Source organism: Tursiops truncatus, chromosome 4 (assembly GCF_011762595.2).
Source record: "Tursiops truncatus isolate mTurTru1 chromosome 4, mTurTru1.mat.Y, whole genome shotgun sequence".
NCBI lineage: Eukaryota > Metazoa > Chordata > Mammalia > Artiodactyla > Delphinidae > Tursiops > Tursiops truncatus.
Window position 1 is genome coordinate 19,045,170 of NC_047037.1, and position 16,328 is coordinate 19,061,497.

Below are 16,328 nucleotides of genomic sequence, written 5' to 3' on the forward strand. Positions count from 1 at the left end.
CATGTATTAGGAACAACTACATCATAAATAATGTGGCTTGCCATATACATACTAGCGCCTTTCAGAGATTGCCAGAAATAAGGGTTTTCTCTGCACCCAACACAAGAAAGTAAGCTAAATTCATTATTTACCTTCTGACAGTTTCACTGGATTGTTGGTCTTACGTGGATGGCGGTTAACACGCTCTCCATTTTTGGGGTCTGACTCCAGTTTTAGGATTAAAACCTCTAAGTCTGACACGACAGCGACATATCCAATACAAAAAGAAATTTCAACAGGGGTGATATTATCTATATGGATAATTAAAGAACGCTCAAAGTCCAATATTGAGAATTCTCCATTAATGATCTGATACTTCAAACTAAATAAAACTAACTTATTTGTGCAGCCAACAAGAAGGTCTCCTTTCACAGGGCAACAGGAAATGCACAGGGGGGCCTCAGAAAGCGGCATTTCCACGATAGACATCTGGTCTCTGAAGGTTTCACTGAAGGGTGCCTCCACGTCATGTCCGACCATTCGGATACACACTCGGGAGTTTTCAGTCCTTTTACTTCTCCAGTTCACATAAGCGCGCAGAAACGTAGCTTTGTTTTTCTCTTCAATTGCTACCAAATAGTCTCCTGAGAAAGAAATAAGATTATACTTAGAATTTGTAATTAGAAACCACCACTTACCTTGCACCATGAAAAGGAACTATAACTGAATCTAATGTGAATGTTTGAATTAAAGATTGACTAGAGCGAAACTCTAAGTAACAGGATCTTAGGTGTATTTTTAACTAATAGACATTTAGATTCTGAAATACAATTTCCCCCCATTTTAATGTCTTAAGATAACCCATTAATTATTCATGAAGCTTACAGAGAAATTCTACGATTTATTCCTATGAGAGCTCTAAGTGTTACCGCAGCTCTGAATCTACAGCTCTAACGAAGTTCTCCTGACATAAAGAGTTTGGTATTAGTGTGATGTTAAAATTAGGTATAAATTCAGGAACTCTGAAGAGGTTAGCAGAACTTATACTACAACCTTTCCCCTTCCCACAAAAGTCGTATCTTTATGTCAACTCTGAGAAACAGGATAAAGCCATACATATTAAATAAAATTTCAATCTAAGTTAATTTTCCCTTAATTGTTGATTTTCTTGGATTATTTTAAATTACAAAGTAATTTTGGAATCACTCTTTGTTGTGAGAAGTCAAAGTGATAAAGAGGTGCAAAATGAAAAGTATTATGATCTCTCCCCGGCAGTCCGATCCACGAGGAGACAATGTTAACACACACAGCCTAAACCCGTGTCCTTCTAAACCTTTCTTTCATATAAACCTAGATCATAGAGTGGTAGTTTGTCATTTTTGTTTTTGTTTTTACCAAAATGGAATCACACTAAATATATTTAACCATCTGCAACTTTAAAAAATTACCAATGTATTACCAAAAGATTACCAAATATCTTTCCCTCCAGGTTAGATACATGGATATCTAACATCCTTTTCAACATCTGCAAAATATCCTGTATGTACATGTGCCATAATTTATTCAACAATTCCCCTACTGAGATACTACATTCAAGTATTTCCAGGGTTTTTTGCTACTATACTTTATACTGTAATAAATTGGCCTATACCTCTATATTTATTTAGTGGCGGGGGTAAGTTTCAACGGCATAGATTCTCAAAAGTAAGACTATCAGGTCAAAGGGCACGTGCATTTTTAACACATATCGCCAGATTATAATCACAGTTATGTAATAGAGATTCATGTTGTCACCAGCGCTGTTTAAACAGCACTATTTTCCCACATCTTCACTAGAACTGACTCCATGTGATGGGGGAAACATGGACTCTAATGGTTATTATAATTTATATTTTCTGGACCACTTATAAAGCTGGCCATCTTATCCTATATTTATTCAGCCACGTATAATTTCTCTTCTGCAAGTTATCTACTATTTTATTAGGTTGATTTTTCTTATCGAGGAAGAGCAGCTCTCTGGGTAAAAGTGATAATTAATCCTTCATTGGCCATGAAGAGCAAATGATTTTTGGTAGTCTATAGTTTGACTTTTGACTTTGCTATGGTTTGACTTTGTATGGCATCTTTTACAATATGTAACCAGCTATGTATCTTTTCCTTCTTGGCTTCTGTGTTTCCTAACTTGCTTAAACAGTCTCTTATGTTCTCCAATTACATAAACACACACTTACATATTCTATTTTAGTGGGTTTTTAAATTTAATTTTTTTTTTTTTTTTTTTTGGCTGCATTGGGTCTTCGTTGCTGCGTGAGGGCTTTCTCTAGTTACAGCGAGCGGGGGGCTACTCTTCATGGCGGTGCACGGGCTTCTCACTGCGGTAGCTTCTCTTGTTGCGGAGCGCAGGCTCTAGGCATGAAAGCTTCAGTAGTTGTGGCATGCAGGCTCAGTAGTTGTGGCTCACAGGCTCTAGAGCGCAGGCTCAGTAGCTGTGGCGCATGGGCTCGATTGCTCCACATCATGTGGGACCTTCCTGGACCAGGGATCGAACCCGTGTCCCCTGCATTGGAGAGTGGATTCTTAACCCTGCGCCACCAGGGAAGTCCTCATTTAAATTTTTAATCTTTAGAACTTTGTGGGTCAGAGGGTATAAGTCAGTGTTATTCTGAAAAGAGAACTTACTATATGCTAAACATTATTAGGTAAACAAGCCCTTTTCCAATGAATTGAAACTGAAATGCTGCTGTTAGCACACGAACTTCCCATATACAGATGCAGCAAGCAAGCGGGGGCAGCCCCTTTCTGCAGACACCAAGTGGGCTGGCCAAGCCCCTCCTCCTCCAGAATGAACCAGCCTTCAACAGAAGCAAACCTTCTCCTGTGCTGGTTCCTTTGATGCCACAGAGGTGGAGCCTTGTACCTGTTCTCTCCCCAGAGATCTTGGTGGAATGCCTAAATATACCCCGTAGGCCCCATACATTTGCTCACTCTGTTCCAGAGAAGCAGTCTGATGGAGCTGGGGGCAAAAGATGCCTTGTGGCCTCCATCTTCCTTGAATTCCCTCAGTAAATACATTAAACAAAAATTTTTATTGTGGTAAAATATAAGTAAAACTTACCATTTTCACCATTTTTAAGTGTACAACTCAATGACATTAAGTACATTCATACTGTTATACAGCCATTACCACCACCTCCAAAACTTTTTCATCTTCCCCAAAACTCTGAATCCATTAAACAATAACTCCCCATTCCTACCCTCTGTACACGGTTTTTATTACTTAAATAATACAGTATAGCACCAATGCTGAACAACATGATTATGTGCAATACATAAATATGAACTATTTGTACACATCTGCAGATCTAACTCAGAACTAAGGTACATAAAATTGAAAGCAAAACTAAGTGCATTAATAATAAAAGTGAGGGGCTTCCCTGGTGGCACAGTGGTTGAGAGTCCGCCTGCCGATGCAGGGGACACGGGTTCGTGCCCCAGTCCGGGAAGATCCCACAAGCCACGGAGCAGCTGGGCCTATGAGCCATGGCCGCAGAGCCTGTGCGTCCGGAGCCTGTGCTCCACAACAGGAGAGGCCACAACAGTGACAGGCCCCCATACCGCAAAAATAAATAAATAAATAAAAAATAAAAGTGAGGGGGTGGAGTCAAGATGGCGGACTAGGAGGACGAGGAATTTGCATCTCTGCATGACCAAGGCACCTACCAGGCACCGGTGGGGGATCACAGACACCTAAGGGGACAGGAAGAACCATCAGCGACCGGGTCCTGAGCCTAGGCACCACCCCATGCTAAAATGTCACCCCCCCACTGGCCGAGGTCCCACCCCACCCTAAACCCCACCCTTGCCTAAATTGCACCCCTGCCTAAACTCTGCCCCCACAGCCAAGACTTTTTTTTCTTCTTTCCTCTTTTACATTGGGGTTCTGTTTTACCTTGCTGATTCATTATTGTTGATTCATTTATATTTTTATTTTTCCTAATAAATCTTTTATTTTTCTAACTTATTTTATTCTTTATACTTTGTTATTGATCTCTCCTTTTGGCTTGTTCCCCCCCCCCCTTTTTTTTCTTTTCTCTGTTGCAGTTTTATTTTACCTTGTTGCAGTTGTATCAATTATATTTTTATTTTTCCTAATCTATTTTTTATCTTTCTAATTTTTTTTTTATTCTTTGATATTGTACTGATCTTTTTTTCTTTTCTTTTCCTTTTTTTTTTTTTTTTGCCACAACACAAAGCTTGTGGGATTTGGTTCCCAGACCTGAGGTTGGGCCCAAGCTCCTGTGGTGGGAGCTCTGAGTCCGAAATGCTGGGCTAAAAGAAAACCTCAGACCCTAGGGAATATCAACCAGACTGAGGCCTCCCAGAGGTCCTAACCTCAGCACCAAGACCTGGCTCTGTCCAGCTCCCTGCAAACTCCAGTGCTGGACGCCTCAGGCCAAACTACCAGTAAGACAGGAATACAGCCCCACCCATCCAAAAAAAAAAAAAAAAATGAAATGACAAAGAAATACGTTACAGATGAAAAAGCAAGGTAAAAACCTATAAGACCAAATAAATGAAGATGAAATAGGCAACCTACCTGAAAAAGAATTCACAGTAGTGATAGTAAAGATGATCCAAAATCTCAAAAGCAGAATGGAGAAAACAGAAGAAACATTTAACAAGGATCTAGAAGAACTAAAGAGCAAATAAACAGTGATGAACAACACAATAACTGAAATTAAAAATACTCTAAAAGGAATCAATAGCAGAATAACTGAGGCAGAAGAATGGATAAGTGAGCTGGAAGATAAAATAGTGGAAATAACTGACAGGGAGCAGAATAAAGAAAAAATAATGAAAAGAATTGAGGACAGTCTCAGAGACCTCTAGGACAACATTAAACACAGCAACATTCAATTACAGGGGTCCCAGAAGAGGAAGAGAAAAAGTAAGGGACTGAGAAAATATTTGAAGAGCTTATAGTTGAAAACTTCCCTAACATGGGAAAGGAAAGAGTCAATCAAGTCCAGGAAGCACAGAGAGTCCCATACAGGATAAACCCAAAGAGAAACACGCTGAGACACATATTAATCAAAGTATCAAAAATTAAATACAAAGAAAAAATATTAAAAGTAGCAAGGGAAAAACAACAAATAACATACAAGGGAATCCCCATAAGGTTAACAGCTGATCTTTCAGCAGAAACTCTGCAAGCCAGAGGGAATGGCAGGATATACTTAAAGTGATGAAAGGAAAAAAACCTACAACCAAGATTACTCTACCCAGCAAGGATCTCATTCAGATTCCATGGGGAAATTAAAACCTCTACAGACAAGCAAAAGCTAAGAGAGTTCAGTGCCACCAAACCAGCTTCACAACAAATGCTAAAGGAACTTCACTAGGCAGGAAACACAAGAGAAGGAAAAGACCTACAAAAACAAACGCAAAATAATTAAGAAAGTGGTAATAGGAACAAACATATTGATAATTACCTTAAATGCAAATGGATTAAATGCTCCAACCAAAAGACATAGACGGCTGAATGGATACAAAAACAAGACCCATATATATGCTGTCTGCAAGAGACCCACTTCAGACCTAGGGACACATACAGACTGAAAGTGAGGGGAAGGAAAAAGATATTCCATGCAAACGGAAATCAGAAGAAGGCTGGAGTAGCAATTCTCATATCAGACAAAACAGACTTTAAAATAAATTATTGTAATAAATTACAAGAGACAAAGAAGGACACTACATAATGATCAAGGGATCAATCCAAGAAGAAGATATAACAATGGTAAATATTTATGCACCCACAATAGGAGCACCTCAATACATAAGGCAAATGTTAACAGCCATAAGAGGGGAAATCAACAGTAATACAATAATAGTACGGGATTTTAACACTCCACTTTCACCAATGGACAGATCATCCAAAATGAAAATAAATAAGGAAACACAAGCTTTAAGTGATACATTAAAAAAGACGGATTTAACTGATATTTATAGAACATCCATCCAAAAGCAACAGAATACACTTTCTTCTCAAGCGTTCATGGAAAATTCTCCAGTACAGACCATATTGTGGGTCACAAATGAAGCCTTGGTAAATTTAAGAAAATTGAAATCATATTAATTATCTTTTCCGACCACAACTCTAAGAGACTAGATATCAATTACAGGAAAAAATCTGTAAAAAATACAAATACATGGAGGCTGAACAATACGCTACTAAATAACCAAGAGATCACTGAAGAAATCAAAAAATACTGAGAAACAAATAACAATGAAAATACGATGACCCAAAACCAATGGGAGGCAGTAAAAGCAGTTCTAAGAGGGAAGTTTATAGCAATACAATCCTACCTCAAGAAACAAGAAAAATCTCAAATCAACAACCTAACCTTACACCTAAAGCAATTAGAGAAAGAAGAACAAAAAAACCCCAAAGGTAGCAGAAGGAAAGAAATCATAAAGATAAGATCAGAAATAAATAAAAAAGAAATGAAGACAACAATAGCAAAGATCAATAAAACTAAAAGTTGGTTCTTTGAGAAGATAAACAAAATTGATAAACCATTAGCCAGACTCATCAAGAAAAAGGGAGAAGACTCAAATCAACAAAATTACAATTGAAAATGGAGAAGTAACAACTGACACTGCAGAAATACAAAGGATCATGACAGTTGACAACAAGCAACTATATACCAATAAAATGGGCAACCTGGAAGAAATGGACAAATTCTTGGAAAAGTACAACCTTCTGAGACTGAACCAGGAAGAAATAGAAAATATAAATGGACCAATCACAAGCACTGAAATTGAAACTGTGATTAAAAATCTTCCAACAAACAAAAGCCCATGACCAGATGGCTTCACAGGTGAATTCTATCAAACATTTAGAGAAGAGCTAACACCTATCCTTCTCAAACTCCTCCAAAATATAGCAGAGGGAAGAACACTCCCAAACTCATTTTATGAGGCCACCATCATCCTGATACGAAAACCAGACAGAGATGTCACAAAAAAAGAAAACTACCCAATATCACTGATGAACATAGATGCAAAAATCCTCAACAAAATACTAGGAAACGGAATCCAACAGCACATTAAAAGGATCATACACCATGATCAAGTGGGGTTTATCCCAGGAATGCAAGAGATTCTTCAATATACACAAATCAATCAATGTGATACACCATATTAACAAATTGAAAGATAAAAACCATATGATAATCTCAATAGATGCAGAAAAAGCTTTAGACAAAATTCAGCACCCATTTATGACAAAAACTCTTCAGAAAGGGGGCACAGAGGGAACCTAACTCAAAATACTAAAGGACATTTATGACAAATGATGATCCAACATAATTCTCAATGGTGAAAAACTGAAAGCATTTCTTCTAAGATCAGGAAAAAGACAAGGTTGCCCACTCTCACCACTATGATTCAACATAGTTTTGGAAGTTTTAGCCACAGCAATCCAAGAAGAAAAAGAAAAAAAAGGAATCCAAATCAGAAAAGAAGAAGTAAAAGTGTCACTATTTGCAGGTGACGTGATACTATACACAGAGAATCCTAAAGATGCTACCAGAAAACTGCTAGAGCTAATCAATGAATTTGGTAGAGTAGCAGGATAAAAAAGTAATGCACAGAAATCGCTTGCATTCTAATACACTAATGATGAAAAATCTGAAAGGCAAATTAAGGAAACACTCCCATTTACCATTGCAACAAAAAGAATAAAATACCTAGGAATAAACCTACCTAAGGAGACAAAACACCTGTATGGAGAAAACTATAAGACACTGATGAAGGAAATTAAAGATGATACAAACAGATGGAGAGATATACTGTGTTCTTGGACTGGAAGAATTAACATTGTGAAAATGACTATACTACCCAATCAATCTACAGATTCAGTGCAATCCCTATCAAACTACCAATGGAATTTTTCACAGAACTAGGCAAAAAATTTCACAATTTGTATGGAAACACAAAAGGCCCCGAATAGCCAAAGCAATGTAAAGAAAGAAAAGTGGAGCTGGAGCAATCAGGCTCCCTGACTTCAGACTATACTACAAAGCTACAGTAATCAAGACAATATGGTACTGGCACAAAAACAGAAATACAGATCAATGGAACAGGGTAGAAAGCTCAGAGATAAACCCATGCACATATGGTCACCTTATCTTTGATAAAGGAGGCAAGAGTATACGATGGAGAAAAGACAGCCTCTTCAGTAAGTGGTGCTGGGAAAACTGGACACCTACATGGAAAAGCATGAAATTAGAACACTCCCTAACACCATATACAAAAATAAACTCAAAATGGATTAGAGACCTAAATGTAAGGCCAGACACTATCAAACTCTTAGAGGAAAACATAGGCAGAACACTCTATGACATAAATCACAGCAAAATCCTTTTTTGACCCACCTCCTAGAGAAATGGAAATAAAAACAAAAATAAACAAATAGGACCTAATGAAACTTAAAAGCTTTTGCACAACAAAGGAAACCATAAATAAGATGAAAAGACAACCCTCAGAATGGGAGAAAATCTTTGCAAAGGAAGCAACTGACAAAGGATTAATCTCCAAAATATACAAGCTCATGCAGCTCAATATCAAAAAAAACAAACAACCCAATCCAAAAATGGGCAGAAGACCTAAATAGACATTTCTCCAAAGAAGATATACAGATTGCCAACAAACACATGAAAGGATGCTTAACATCACTAATCATCAGAGAAATGCAAATCAAAACTACAATGAGGGGGGACTTCCCTGGTGGTGCAGTGGTTAAGAATCTGCCTGCCAATGCAGGGTACATGGGTTCAATCCATGGCCCAGGAAGATCCTACATGCCGCAGAGCAGCTAAGCCCGTGAGCCACAACTACTGAGCCCGCATGCCTAGAGCCTGTGCGCCACAACAAGAGAAGCCACTGTAAAGTAGAGTAGCCCCTGCTCGCAGCAACTAGAAAAAGTCCACACACAGCAAGGAAGACCCACTGCAGCCAAACATAAATAAATAAAATAAATAAATTTATATAAAAAACAAAACTACAATGAGGTATCACCGCACGCCAGTTAGAATGGCCATCACCAAGAAATCTACAAACAATAAATGCTGGAGAGGGTGTGGAGAAAAGGGAACCCTCTTGCACTGTTGGTGGGAAAGTAAATTGATTCAGCCACTATGGAAAACAGTATGGCGGTTCCTTAAAAAACTAAAAATAGAACTACCATATGACCCAGCAATCCCACTACTGGGCATATACCCTGAGAAAACCATAACTCAAAAAGAGTCACAGGGGCTTCCCTGGTGGCGCAGTGGTTGAGAGTCCACCTGCCGATGCAGGGGACACGGGTTCATGCCCCGGTCCGGGAAGATCCCACATGCTGCGGGGCAGCTGGGCCCGTGAGCCATGGCCGCTGAGCCTGCGCGTCCGGAGCCTGTGCTCCACAACGGGAGAGGCCACACAGTGAGAGGCCCACGTACCACAAAAAAAAAAAAGTCACGTACCACAGTGTTCACTGCAGCACTATATACAATAGCCAGGACATGGAAGCAACCTAAGTGTCCATCAACAGATGAATGGATAAAGAAGATGTGGCACATATATACAATGGAATATTATTCAGCCATAAAAAGAAACAAAATTGAGTTATTTGTAGTGAGGTGGATGGATCTAGAGTCTGTCATATAGAGTGAAGTAAGTCAGAAAGAGAAAAACAAATGCCATTTGCTAACACATATATATGGAATATTAAAAAAATGGTTCTGATGAACCTAGGGGCAGGACAGGAATAAAGGCGCAGAGGTAGAGAATGGACTTGAGGACATGGGGAGGGGGAAGGGTAAGCTGGGACGAAGTGAGAGAGTGGCATGGACATATATACACTACCAAATGTAAAACAGATAGCTAGTGGGAAGCAGCCGCATAGCACAGGGAGATTAGCTCGGTGCTTTGTGACCACCTAGAGGGGTGGGATCGCGAGGGTGGGAGGGAGACGCAAGAGGGTTATATGTATGCATATAGCTGATCCACTTTGTTATACAGCAGAAACTAACACAGCATTGTAAAGCAATTATAATCCAATAAAGATGTTAAAAAAAAAGAATAAAGCTGAAAACTAGGACTGAACACTGCAATAAATCAGAAGTAGTGCCTCGAGTCCACAGACACTGACAACAGCGTTCCACTCTGTCTCTCTGAATTCATAAATTGAATAACACAGTATTTGTCTTTTTGTGTCAGGCTTGTTTCACTTAGCAAAATGTCATCAGGGTTCATTTGTGGTGTAGCTTGTGTCTGAGTTTCATCCATTTTTAAGGCTGTATGGATATCGTACATTTTACTTACCTGTCAATGAACATTTGGGCTGCTTCCACCTCTTGGCTCTAGTGAAAAATGCTGTGAACACTGGTGTACAAATATCTGCACAAGTCCCTGCTTTCAATTATTCTGTGTACATACCCAGAAGTGAAATTGCTGGATCATATGGTAATTCTATAAATTTTTTGAGGAACCATCATACTGTTTTCTACAGCAGCTCTATCACTTTCCACTCCTACCACCAATGTACAAGGGTTCCAATTTCTCCACATTCTCATCAACACTTGTTATTTTCTATTTGTTTTGATAATGGCCAACCTAATGGGTATGAAGTGGTATCTCACTGTGGTTTTGATTTGCATTTCCATGATGATTAGTGATGCTGAGCATCTTTTCATGTGCTGGTTGGCCACTTGGAAAAATGTCTATTCAAATCCTTGGCCCACTTTTGAATTGGGTTGTTCTGTTGTTGAGTCATAGGAGTTCTTTATATATTCTGAATATTAATCCCTTATCGGGTATACGCTTTGCAAATATTTTCTCCCATTCTGTGGATTGCCTTTTCAATCTGTTGATAGTGTCCTTTGATGCACAAAACTTTTTAATTTTGATGACATCCAATTTTTCTATTTTTTTCTTTTGTCAGTGCTTTGGTGTCATAGTCAAGTTACTAAATGAATTTTAAAACTTAGAATATTTGTTTAGTTATAATAAAAGCTTTCTATCGTATGTCTATAAATATATGCTTATTTCATTGGTAAAGTCTATATATCAACTGTTTTATATATAATTTGCAAACTATAGATAGTGCCTATGCTGTCTTGTATTAATATGTTTTCAAATTAATAACTTGTCTTACAAATGATGAACTAGAACTTGCTGTGTCTACCTGGTAAGCCTTTTGAACAGAGCTTTAGAGTTCTCTCAGTTAATCCTCACAACTCTTCAAGACATTATATCCTTCTCCATTTTATAGATCGGGAATCTGAGACTCAGATAAGCTGAGTAACCTGCCTAAGGCAACACAGACAACAAACGGATGGCATCGGGGTTTAAACCTTGATCTGGTTAGCTCAAAAGCCAATGTTCATTCCACGCTGTCTCTCAAAATGTTCCAAAGGAGATATAAGTCTAGAGGATTCTGTGGAGGTTACAGCCCTTTATAAGAGAAAGGAATTAAACTTTTTAAGGTATTATGTGCCCAGGGCCTTATTTTACTTATTTTACAACAGCCTGTCTTCATTAAGTAAATTAAAAAATCATCCTTATATTTATCCTTAAGCTGAGAGTCATTGATTTTTTTAAAAAATAAGTAAACTTTTCCTTTTATGCACAAGATCATAAACCTGGTTAACACTAATACCAGATTAAGGAAAAGGCTGCACTCCTATGACAAAATGGATATCAGAAGGCAGAAATAACATACAGTGTATGAAAATATGTTTTATGAGTTGAGGGAGGGTAGGGCTTGGGGGGAGATAATAGACATTCTAGGGCTCTTTAATGTACTTGTGCTAAAGGACAGGCAATGAGGGTCACAAGGTCTTGTCCTCTCTGCCTCACCACCTCCAGACAGCCCATAAGCAAGTGTCCAGCACCAGAGCTCCCCACACAGCACTCAACCCTGGCCACCAGGTCTTTCTCCCTCGAGAGCGAGTTCTCACATCTCCTCTTCCTCCCTTCACACACAAAACCTATATTAAATTTCCATTACTGATGATGATATTTAGGGCCCATCCTTTAAAATTTTGACCTACATTCTAATACCCCCAAACTTTATGAAAGGAGACTGGCATCCTGCTAATTAGAAATGGAAAAACAACACAAAAACTTGAAAATGTTTTCTGTTTGGATAAGAAATTTGCAAAGCATTTACAGTAAATATAAATCCCTGATCTAAGATTCACTTTGTTTTTGACAGGGTGGGGGGGGGTGGAGGAGACCCTGGGCTTAGAGCAGGAATCCCCATGTCCATGTTACTGTGAGTGGAAGGACAGAGACAAAAAAGAAAAAGCTGGAAAGTGTAAGACGAGTTATCTGGCTATCAGCATAGCTAGGAGTCCACTACCTGTGGATTGATAGAAGCTGTACCCAGGCATTGCGTTCAAGCTGAAAGTTACCCTTGAGCTGTCTGACTCATGCTAATGCCACACCACAGGACTCCTGAAGTTTCTTAAGACAGCCAACTGAATTACAAAAATATCTTTGTTTTTCAAGGCTTCAGTACCATACTACTCACCACCTACAGCAGCCAGTAAGGCTGTAGGTCAGTGATTCTCAATCCTGACTAAACACCAGACTCACCCGATGCTGGGCCACACCCCAGGAAACACAGTTTCTCTAAGGTCGTGGTTCAGGAATTGGGTGTTTTATACACAAGTAGCGGCATCAAAGGATTCCCCAGAATCACCCCTACTGACAGGCAAGAAAGCTAGAGGTTTACATAACGCCTGCCACTTCCAATTCTAGATTAAATGTCCATTTGGAAGACAAATGGTACAAGTCATGTAAACAGTGTCTGTATGTCTGTCTCTCCCTCACCAGCAGACACACACATACTAATGTTGAAACTGGTGAGTTTGCCACTCAGCAGAGCTCTTGAAGGTGAGAACTCCTGGGTCTAAAAAGGAGGTGGGATGGGGAAAACTACTAATATTGTGAAATGATTAGGAGAGTAATATCATAAAACATACCAAAATCAGAATCTTCTGCTGAAAGAGAACTTACAGATCTAATAAGTGGTTTTCAAACTGGTCTGTGGGCCTGCGGGCCCCTATTACGTCCTCACTAATCAAAAAGAAAAAATAATAACAGTATAGTAAGTTGCCCATAAAGAAAGACATCCCATGTTTGGAGCTAAGTGTTTCTCCTATTATCAGTATAAATAACGATGACGGTAAACAGTAGGGCTTTTCATTTTTTTAAATATATATCTTTACTTGACAAAATGAACAGTCAGATACTGTGTATGGTAACCCCACAATTCTTTGCTGATCCACAAAATTCCAATGTCTGGAAATCACTGATCTAGCATTCAAATTACTTCTTTTTTTTTTTTTTAAACAGACACTGAGACCCAAAAGTTTCTATAAACTCACATCTAATCAGTTGCAGACAGAGTAGCGATTAGGCAGAGATCTCCAATCCTCCAGGTTCGTGCTCTCCACTTTATTAGTAAAGTACCTCAGCCAAAGGCTTTTCCACCCTAAATACTGCAATTTACACCTTTACACCCCTCTTGAAAAGCAGGATTCAAATTTTAAGTGTCTTATCAGGCAGTTAAAAGAATCCTATGGTGAATTTTTCTGTCATCTTAAGTACCTAGTTTTTTTTTTTTTTTTTTTTGCGGTACGCGGGCCTCTCACCGTTGTGGCCTCTCCCGTTGCGGAGCACAGGCTCCGGACGCGCAGTCTCAGCGGCCATGGCTCACGGGCCCAGCCGCTCCGCGGCATGTGGGATCCTCCCGGACAGGGGCACGAACCCGCGTCCTGTGCGTCGGCAGGCGGACTCTCAACCACTGTGCCACCAGGGAAGCCCAAGTACCTAGTTTCAAATGTTGGATTTTTCTAAAATAGGGATACACCCACACAGTACCCCCTTGGTACTGCTTCACGTTTCTGGTGGAAAAAGAGTAGCGGATGCTGTTACCCTGTTTGGGGAAAAAGGGGTCTAAGACCTGAGCTCTATTTATACAGATTTAAAAATCAGCATGTAATGTGAGCTTTCAAAAATCGACAAGAAGTAGATAAAGGACTGGCCATGAGTTGGCATAACTGTTGAAGATAGGAGTAACTGGGGGTTCAGGATACTATTCTCCCTACTTTCGTGTGTACTTGTTTTCTATACGAAAAGAAGTTTATTTGGTTTGAAGTGTCTGGGTTGAGTGGAATCCAGCCACCCAACCAAGGTACTTCCCGGCGAGGACGCCAGAAAAGCAGGAACAATCAGCGTCCCCCGCCCACCAAAGGCGGGCTCTAACCTGTGGTTGCCAGGACAGCCGCACAGCGCACAACTTCCATCAGCCGCCAGACCTGGCAAGACCGTCCGGCAAGCACAAAGTACTTCCCCATCCAGAGCTATAGGCGTCGCTCGGTCCTCTAGGAAGGAGGCCCCAATCCGGGGCCCAGGAGCCCCCTGACCCCACCGCTACTCACCGGCCTCACTGTAGGCCAGGCGCAGCACCCTGCCCAGCGTGGAAAAGGCACACCTTGGCTGGCACAGCCCCTGGCCGGCGACTGCGAACGCCTCCACTTTGCAACCGGCCGCCACGAACAGCGCATCGCGTCCCCCGCCGCAGAAGCGTTCAGGCTCCAACTTGCAGGGCACCACCTCCTGCGACCCGAACGGGTGCAGGTTGTACAACTGCACCATCTCAGCAACCTGCTGCGGGCCGCCCGGCGGTGCCCGCTCCGGCCAGCCCGCCCCGCGGGGCACCCGGAGACCGCCTCGCGGGACGCGGACGCTGGACCACTTCCGCGAGCAAGTGAGCTGAGCGGAGTCACGTGAGTGCCAGCAGGCCCGCTAGCGGCTCGGATTCTTAAAGAGGCCGCTACCGGGCGAGGGTGGAGCCGGAGGAAAGGTCGCGCCCGCCCCGGCCGCCGCCGCGCCCCGCAGGCCCTTAGTCCTTTGGCCTTGGACCAGGCCACTCAGGGCTGACCACGCCTCCGCGCCCAGGAGTTGGTGGGCACAGGGGTCACTGTGTCCTTCCCTTCGTCTTTTCACGTTACTGATTTGGACCAGGCGAGATGTTTAGACCCTTGAGTACATTTAAACACTTGATCATCAGTTTCTTGTACCATTTTATACTTGCTTCAGCCTGTGAGCTTCTGGAGAACAGGACTGCAAAAACCGAAGTGGAGGGACTTCCCTGGTGGTCCAGTGGGTAAGACTCCATACTCCCAATGCAGGGGGCCCGGGTTCCATCCCTGGTCGGGAACCAGCTCCCGCATGCATGCCACAACTAAGACCCAATACACCGTACATAAATAAATATTAAAAATTAAAAAAAAAAAAACTGAAGTGGAGTGCACACAGCTCAACTCCAGGCTAAACACACTGAAGAGTTGCTCAAAAGTACTGAAAATTTCAGAATTGTTTAGTTGGAAAGAGCAACGCCTAGAACATGCTTGGCAAAAAAAAATTTGCTGAAGAATTGTGGATGTCATCTAATGAACTCCAAATATTTGAGAAGATTAGTCCGAGGCCCAGAGGATAGATGCGCTAGGGGTGAAATCCACTGGTTCTCACTCCAGTGCTCCTAAAACTATCCTCTAATCTGTATTCTGTACCTATTCCTGACATCTCAATGTGGAGCTCCTGGTTGCAAATTCCAATTTTAAAAAGAAAAAGCAGATTTAGATGAAGCGGGTATTGGAGCTACTCTTTCCAATTCATCCAGAAAAAAATGTAAGTACAGTATGGATTGAGGGATGCTGTCTTTTGGCACACAGGAAGAGAACTGGAAAGCAAAAACAAAATTTCCTTTCATCGCCCTCATGAGCTCTTCTAAGAATTTACAGATTAGGTGCGATTGGATTGAAGTCAATTAAACTCTACCTCCATTTCCTAAACCCTCTAGATCAGGGGTCCCCAACCCCCAGGCTGCAGACCGGTACCGGTCCCCAACCTGTTAGGAACCGGGCGCACAGCGGGAGGTGAGTGGCGGGCAAGCCAGCGAAGCTTCATCTGCCGCCCCCCAGTGCTCCCATTACTGCCTGAACCATTCCCCCCTAACCCGGTCCGTAGAAAAATTGTCTTCCACGAAACCAGTCCCTGGTGCCAAAAAGGTTGGGGACCGCTGCTCTAGATGAATAAAGTTGCCCTAAGTAATATCCTCTCCTTCAGCCAACCAATAGGGACTCTCTGGGAGACTACAGTTCACCAAACTCAGTGAGGCCAAGAAGTGGACAAGGAAGTTGCTCTGGTCAGCCCCAGCTGTGGCCGAAAACTCATAGAAGGCTCCTATAGAAAACAGCTAGCCTAACACAGCCCACAACCCATTCTTTTAG

General features: G+C 41.2%; 1 protein-coding gene across 14 annotated transcripts in view; it reads right to left on the reverse strand.

Moving 5' to 3' along the window:
• Nucleotides 1-14,812, reverse strand: part of HPS3 (HPS3 biogenesis of lysosomal organelles complex 2 subunit 1) — an 87,920-nt gene extending 73,108 nt beyond the window's left edge. For 7 of the 14 annotated variants that reach the window (XR_002176209.3, XR_012331315.1, XR_002176208.3 and 4 more), the window contains exons 1-2: nt 14,475-14,808; nt 132-623 (exon numbers count right to left, since the gene is read on the reverse strand). Coding sequence is in view for 7 of the 14 variants with exons in the window: in XM_019934332.3 (XP_019789891.2) it covers nt 132-623; nt 14,475-14,691 (709 nt within the window). In the remaining 7 variants the exon portion in view is untranslated. Of the gene's footprint in view, nt 1-131; nt 624-14,474 lie in introns of those variants that run through there. The other 7 variants (XR_004526265.2, XR_002176210.3, XR_002176211.3 and 4 more) reach the window with 4 other exon arrangements.
• Nucleotides 14,813-16,328: the final 1,516 nt, after the last annotated feature.